The 8,263-nt window shown below is 37.0% G+C and overlaps 1 protein-coding gene across 1 annotated transcript; it reads left to right on the plus strand.

Moving 5' to 3' along the window:
* The first annotated feature begins 2,428 nt into the window (after positions 1–2,428).
* LOC107081312 (potassium voltage-gated channel subfamily F member 1-like) lies at positions 2,429–5,571 on the plus strand. The gene is made up of 2 exons (XM_015369515.1): positions 2,429–4,005; positions 5,395–5,571. The coding sequence occupies exons 1-2, from the start codon at positions 2,530–2,532 to the stop codon at positions 5,425–5,427; spliced, it is 1,509 nt and encodes a 502-aa protein (XP_015225001.1). The 5' UTR covers positions 2,429–2,529; the 3' UTR covers positions 5,428–5,571.
* Positions 5,572–8,263: the final 2,692 nt, after the last annotated feature.

Raw genomic sequence — 8,263 nt, forward strand, 5'->3', positions numbered from 1 at the left:
CATCCATCCATCCATCCATCCATCCATCCATCCATCCATCCATCCATCCATCCATCCATCCATCCATCCATCCATCCATCCATCCAGCACTCTAGAACAAGTGACAGGTCACTAGTGCATTGCAGGGCATATTTTTAGTTGGGCATTAAAAAATGTTTTAAGTAGTATGAACATATACAAGACAGGCTATGAAATAATTTATTACAATTATTTAATCTATCTTGTGTGAAGTTCTGTAAAAAAAAAAAAAAAACATATAAAAATATTAGATTTAAAAAAATTTAAACCACGAATATAGTTAAGAAAGGGTGACAAAAAAGACAACATTTCTAGTAAATTTTACAAAGGATGAGTGCCAAATATTTCAGCAATTATGTTATTCTGTAAGAGCATGCTCTCTAAATCAATTGCTTTCGAACTTAATTTGTTCACAAATTGTGTCAAAAACAATGTGTTTACAGAAGTGCTGTGCATTAAAAGTAAATAAAAATAAAGAAAATAAAATTACATTTCATTAAAGCATTAAGAAGCAAAATGATTCATAACTGATATATAAGACAGACTAAATTGGTTGGGTTAGTCATAGAGTTCCCCCTGATGAAATGTAGACTAATATAAAAGTTAAAGCTAAGCTGCAGCTGGAAATTAGTACTGTATCTTAAAGCTCGATATTGAAATGTATAATCAGTGAAGGGAAAAATTAGTATGCACTAAGTTAAAGCACAAGTGGGAAAGGTATACAAGACGTACACTTAATGGTAGGATAAGGAATCAAAATGCATTACTGTATATTGTTCAGATAAAAATGAATCTCTGGCATATAATCCTTGCTATTAAATGCAAAATGGGATAATGCTATTTGTAGCACTCCATAGCAGTTATTTAAACATTTAATGAACTTCTTTACTATTATTTAGCCCAGTATATCGAAATTTATCAACGTCAGCCAAGCTGAAACGATATGCCAGGATCTGGCCTCTAGATGGAGACAAAGTCAAAGTCTTTGCTACCTGCTGCAAAATTAGGTGGCAGCAGTAGTTAGTCTTTCATATTTGTAAAATATAATCTTGGATAAATAAATAAATAAATTCGAACAGTTATTGGCCAAAACTTTTCTTTCTTATAGCCTACTTGTAGTACGTTATTTCTCTCATAAATATCCCATGACATTATGATTTTAAGTCTATTAGATCATCATCATCATCTTATAGGCCAGATGACTGATTGGGTTCCCTTTTCTTTTTTTCTTTTTTTTTTAAAGTGATAGCAACAGCGAAATAAACAGGCTTAATGTAAACCTGAAACACATAGATATATGTTTATATTATTACTTGGAAGGTTTCCTTTCGAGTTTTAGGATGATTAATAAGGTATAGATACAAAAACTGCATCCATATAGGGCTGATAGAGAAGGTCTCTTTCCTTCTCAACAGGTTGATCACATGTTAAGATTAAAACTGCTGCAGTTTTCACCTCTGATTTTCGAGAAGTGGGATCCGCAGCGCCTGGCTGCACTGCGCTTTGTCCATATTGTAAACAGGCAGCAATCCTATGTCACCACCGGAAGTTGAGAAATCAGCCTAAGAAACAAATTTAATTAAAGCTAAGTTTCCTTTGGGAAAGGTAATCAAAAAATAGGTCATAATTTCAACTATTCTCATTTAAAAACACGATTTAAAATAAAGCAATAATCTTGACTTACTGCTTTTTGGTTGATATAAAATTGAAAACTTCGATTTCAACTCATGATGTCAAATATTGAGATGAAATCCACCATATATATATATATATATATATATATATATATATACACATCATAAATATCTGTTGATTAAGATATATAAAAACTACTCAATTTATTTAAAAAACGTATTTATTTATTTATTTTTTGAAAGTTTTTTTTTATCCACATCTTTTAAATTATTTCTGGAGATATAAGGTTGATAAACCTTATATCTCCAGATAAGCTTGTTAAAACAACAGAGGATGACAAACAGGGATCTCTGGCCTCATTCGTCCCTTCCAAGTTAAATGTCTTTAACAGCAGAGATGAGCAAAAACATTTATTTCGAAGGAATTTTTACTTTTAAATTATAAATTATTACTTCTTAGCGTTGAATTATAACTTAATCATTGCGTTGCGCTTACTTATAATGATAATTATTACAAATTGTGCCTTTTTTAAGAGGAGCGTACTGCTGTGCTGCTCTTGGTTGCTTTGTTTTGAAATTCCAGGCCGGATGTTTGAGTTTTAACAGTTCTACTTTGACATTAGGCGCACTTCAATGCCAACTTTTCTAGCGCGCACAGGCGCACTGTTCACCGCCAAACAGGCTTGTATGGAACTGAGAGGACTTTATGCTACCGTCACATCTAAAAAAAGAAAACAACCGATTTTTTAAAGGTTATTTTATAAAATATATAATAATTAGGATTCTAGCGGGTGGCCGTGCGCCATTGCGCCTGGTGTCATTTCTGGAAATCCTATTCCGCTTTGGAGCGTAAGATTTTATTTTAATTTTGGGAACAATGTGGGGAATGCAGAGGACTCGGTACGCGGACTGCAACGGCTCAGAAGCAAGTGAAGAGGCGGAGATCGTGGTGAACATTGGAGGAGTGAAACAGGTGTTGCATGGGGACGTGTTGAATCGTTACCCGGAGACTCGGCTTGCAGAGCTGATAGACAGTTCTCTAAAGTCTCCCGAAGAAATATCTTCATTGTGTGACGATTATGACCCAGACACTGGGGAATTTTATTTTGACAGGGATCCTGAAGCATTTAAGTGTATAATTGAGCTGTATTATTATGGGGAGATACACATGAAAAGGGGCATCTGTCCGATTTGTTTCATGAAAGAGATGGACTTCTGGAAAATCGGCACTGAATTGTTGGATGAATGCTGTAAAAGTCACCTTAAAGAGGTCCAGGATGAACTTGCAGAGATCGCAGAGAGAGTGAGAACTATCCTGGTGGACAGAGAGGGAGACCCGTCTGCAGGAGGCTGCCAGCGCTTCCAGGCGTCCCTCTGGAGGTTGATGGAAAAGCCGGAGTCCTCGGTGCCTGCGCATGTCATCGCCATACTTTCCTTCATCTTCATCCTTATCTCTTCTGTGGTCATGTGTGTCGGGACCATCCCCGAGCTTCAGGTGGAAGACTCAGAGGGAAACCTCACTGAGCACCCAACGCTGGAGGTGATCGAGACTGTGTGCATCGGCTGGTTTACCATAGAGTATATTCTGCGTCTGATCTCCTCTCCAAACAAGATTAAATTCGTCTTGTCCTTCATGAACATCATTGACTTCATGGCAATCATGCCCTTCTTCGTGGTGCTTATTCTCACCTCCTTCGGCGCGGGAGTGATGGAACTAGCCAACGTGCAACAGGCCGTGCAGGCTTTGCGCATAATGCGCATTGCGCGCATTTTCAAGCTTGCGCGCCACTCATCTGGACTTCAGACGCTCACCTCTGCGCTAAAGAGCAGCCTGAAAGAGCTCGGTCTGCTCCTCATGTACATGGGAGTTGGGGTCTTCCTTTTCTCAGCGCTGGGTTACACCATGGAGCAGAACCACCCAGACACGCTGTTTACCAGCATCCCACAGTCGTTCTGGTGGGCTGTAATAACCATGACCACAGTGGGGTATGGGGACGTGTACCCTAAGACCACTTTAGGTCGGTGCAATGCAGCCATCAGCTTTCTTTGCGGGGTCATTGCCATAGCGCTGCCCATACACCCCATAATTAACAACTTTGTGCTGTTTTACAACAAACAACAGGTATTGGACACTGCAGCCAAGCATGAGATTGAACTCATGGCGCTTCGCTCCAGTGAAGGCGAACTAAGGGCTGCACCTGAGCGCCACGGACATGTGTGTGGATCCGGGGTTTGGGACTCCTCCATGAGCTCCTGTCACAGCAACACATACTTACCTCTGCTGAAGGATCCCAGAGGAGGGCCAAGTATGCAGAGCCCAAGCATGGAGACTAGCTTTGAGAGTACATCAGAGGTTTCAGAATATTTTATTTCATAAACTTGGAAAAAAAGAAAAAAACCTGTTTCATCTGATGAAATAACTCATCCAAGATAAACTGTGACTAATCTATCATTCATTTTTAAACTGCTTGATATGTGTGGGGGATGACATGACAAATTCCCTGCTCTGAAAAAAAGGTTAAATGGAAAAATGCATTAGCTTTGGACTTGATAAACTTTGCCTTTTTTATTGTGAGGCTTACTTTGCATATGGGTTCTGCTCAAACAGGCAGTTCTCAGCTTGTTATGCATGTTGGGCCCATATGTAGAAGAGGATCTGACAAGTTGGGGGCTGTCTGCAGGATATTTTAATTACTCATACTATTAAGCTACCCAGGCTTTAGTTTTGGTTTTTGGAGCTTTGTTCAAACCAAGCTTTTCCTAACTAGATGGGATAGGCAAACAATTGACATAATATGATACTCAATGTCTAAGAACTGGGAAACTGTAGCTATTTTCTTTTTTTATTATTATTATTATTTTTATAGTGAATCTATATTCCCTAAATGGATCTCTTTAAAAAGCCAGTTTACCTCCCAACTAACATGGTGTGTATATGGTTTGGAAACGGCAAACCCCCTCGCTCACTCGGTTCACTTTAAAAGGGCAATTTAACAAACTATGATTGTTGCCTTTTTGCAGTGAGTGCTTTTTCATAGAGACATCAAAAGCATCTCTCCCCCTTTTGTCCAACTTATAACTTATTACCCGATACAATGTTGCATTTTCAGTCATTGTAAATGTGCCATTATTTACACATAGCTGATATTTGTAGAACAAGGGGTGAAAATTGACCTCACATTTAAATTTATAGGTTATATAAAAGTCTGATGTTATTTTCCTTTACTAATTTGATGTTACAGAAATCTAGGTACAGCATTCTAGATGTCAGGTCTGTTTTAAAGTCATTTTCTAAAGGACAAGGGCAAGGACATGCTGATCTCTTACAAGAAGCACATTATGAGCCCAGACCATATGAGACCTACAGATACGTTAGTTGTGATGTCATACTCTAATGCAACTACATTATCCATATACTGTAGATTGCTCTGTAGCTTTTTTCCTGCAAGGGAGCTTGTTTATATAGATGATAAATGTAGAAACAAATGCAGATTGTGCTGTCAGATTGTGGTATAATTCTGTACATTTTACTGAACCAAGCATTTGGAGATGCAAACCCTTGAGGGTTCGGATTTTTTTTTTGTTTATTATGTACCTACAATCTACATCAGTGTGATTTCATTTTCTGTGTCAATGTGGATTAAGTCAGATAAAATATAAAAATGAGTTTTGGTAGCAGCTGTCATTTGCCTGTCTATTTGTTGATCAGATTAGGAGCTGGAAATGTTCCTCTTTCTCCCAGGCTCATTCCTGCTCTTCAACATCTGTCCCCTGATGTGCAATTGAAGTTCATGAGTAAGAACTATATATTGGGCAGTTAAATGGATCAAGAAGGAACACATGACTTTTCTTTAACAAAACTGGTATAAAAAGAAATATTTAAGAGCTGTTTGGAATGTGTATTTTTTGTGATTAAACTTGAATGCAGATTTTTTTTTTGCTCCGTGTCCCAGATTTCTAAATCATCCTGACAAGTGCCATTTTTAAGACTGAATTTTCACACTTTTGAAATGCCTCAACTCCTACACTGACATCTCTGAATGACATTGAATTCGCTGCACAAATAGAACAGTCACTTTAACAATTAGCCGGCGCAGTGGGCATGCTTCAAAACCTGACATCTATTGGCATGAATCATGCAAAGATTGTGCTCCTTTGCACTGCATTACATAACAGTGTGGTAATTAAATAGTTAGAAAGTGATCAAAGTACTCTGCTTCAACTTGCAACTTTTTAGTTACTTTAAATATTAGAATGCTAAACCAACAAGCAGAAAAACAACCAACCTAATAGATGGATACTTTAGATTTTTTTTTTCCAGTGGCTTCTTTAGTTTAAGCCGAAAAGGGGAAAAACTGATACATTTTGATTAAAGCACAAATTTGATTGGTGAAATGCAACAAAGTTTTTCAATTTATTATTTTCTAGGAGCTAAATGAATTTTTTCATTGAGTTACTTTCATATGAAATGTGCCTTCATGCCTGATGTGACTTCTTAGATTCCTCTTTGGCTTTTAGATTTATCATGCGTAGTTTAGATGTTTTATATATTGCTATGCAATATTGTTTCCTAAACATTATTACAAATTTTGCCAGCTTATTTGAGGGAAATCCCAGACAGCATTCATTCTTAAAAGGTAAAATCTCATGCAACAAAAATCACTATATGAAAAATAAAACACCTAAGTTAGAGCATGTAATTGCAAATTAATCTAACATTGTTTATTAACATGGGATATAGACCCCCACACTGTTTGTGCATTTGAAAATTTTACAACATATCAGTTTGGAATAGAGCAACTCCTCCACCACCTCTTCAGTATTTTTTTCTCCAAGCTCCAGGTCCTGTGTTCTGCATCCAAAAAGAGAGAGAATGAAGGTGGTCAGAAGAGACGGGGACTGCTCAGACTTTCCACCCACTCACATCAAATAAACTACGGCTATCTCCACCAGCCAGCAGCACATCCACACATGTCAAAGAAGAGGGCCTTTGTTGGTGCAGACAGGTGAAGGCAGGAATGTGAAAAGCATGCATTGTTTAACAGCACAATGCTCCTCTCACTGCAAATGCACACGCAAATGCTCACGTGTACCATCAAGCTCAAATTGAGCTACACAAACCTGTGTCCAAATATATTTTTTCTTCTGTCCCTCTCTAACCCACATGAGCAGACAAATGATTGCACTCACGCAACTCTAGCTCCTTTTCATCTTTACACTTGCAGTCACGTGTTATGTACTCTACAGTGACCTGCCCTGATCTGCCAGCTTTGACAAGTTTTTTAACGCCCACGTGTTGCTCATTTGTTGCTTTCTGTGGGTGTTTAGGATAAACTACAATAGAAATATTGCTCATTATCCACTCAAAAACAAAAATGTAACTGAAAAAAACAAAACTGTTTTCCCTCATAAAACATGTGCTTTGAAAGGAAGGAAGTGATCAAAATAAAAATTTACCTGTACAATCATTTTAATCAATTTACATCTCTGTAAAAATATGTAAACAAATCTCTTTTTAATCAATTTGATATATTGTAATTAGGGGTGTAAATCACACCCATCATGGCGATTCAGTTCAGTATCAATTTCCTGACCCAACGATTCGATTATTTTCAATACTCAATATTTGACATAAATCAATGAAAGCTCTAATATCGTTTTGCATTTTATTTGAGAAACAACAGCAAATAACAGAAGTAGCAAAGTTGTAATCCACCTAGGCCTATTAAAACCTCATTCACCTAAAAATAATAATGCCCCTAGATTCTGAAAGGCCTTGCATCAAAAAATACTGCAAGCGCAAAGAGGGTAGTGGCTAAAGAAAGCGAGGTAGGAGGACAAAACAGGTTTAGCGCCACCGCAGGAGCAAATGGATAAAAATAGACAGGGAAAAAAAAAAAACATGAATCGATAATATCTTGAGATAGTTTGAGATAATTGAGTATGGTTATAGATGTTTTTACCATATCATTATTATGAATACATTTTGTTAAAGACATAACACATGAAATTACCATGTCTACCTCAGGTGTAATAAAGCAGCTATTATTTGCGCATCTTTTTGCTTTGGTATTGCCCTTTAACTTTTTATAGATTTACTAATGAATATTAAATAAGTTATTAGCTCATTGACATGCATCGTTAGTCCTTAAAGAGCTTATTATTTACCATCTTTTTTTTTCAAAAATGTATGAAAATATTTCCAGAAGTTGTTTTCATATTGAATTTTTTAAAAGTGTTAGGTCATTACTGCAGTATTTAACAGTCACTAACAGCACATGTCTATTGTCAGTTTGTATACAGAGTGTAAACAAAATTACGATAAAAGTTGTCTAAGTCTAAGACATGTTGCGTTAGTGACTATTAAATATTGCTAACAGTGCACGTCTTAGACTCGGGGGAGCATGTGGGAGTCATAAAGGCAAAACAGAGGTAAAAACGCAAACATATAAAAATGATAAATAAAGAGGAAAGAAAAAACTAAGACATTAAGAAAAAAGAAATGAGAACTGAGTAGAGTATCGATCGACGAGTCGATGCATCGGATCGTCGGCTGTTGGATCGATGCATCGATACAAAATGATTTTTATTTACACCCCTAATTGCAATGA

Source organism: Cyprinodon variegatus, unplaced genomic scaffold (genome assembly GCF_000732505.1).
Source record: "Cyprinodon variegatus isolate N-32 unplaced genomic scaffold, C_variegatus-1.0 Scaffold38, whole genome shotgun sequence".
Taxonomy (NCBI): Eukaryota; Metazoa; Chordata; class Actinopteri; order Cyprinodontiformes; family Cyprinodontidae; genus Cyprinodon; species Cyprinodon variegatus.

What these genes read in the sequence shown, in the direction of transcription:
- LOC107081312 (XM_015369515.1), top strand. Translation starts at nt 2,530, where the DNA reads ATGTGGGGAATGCAGAGGACTCGGTACGCGGACTGCAACGGCTCAGAA. An exon ending in GCTTTGAGAGTACATCAGAG is followed by an intron (nt 4,006 to 5,394) that starts GTTTCAGAATAT and finishes TCTTTCTCCCAG; the next exon opens with GCTCATTCCTGCTCTTCAAC.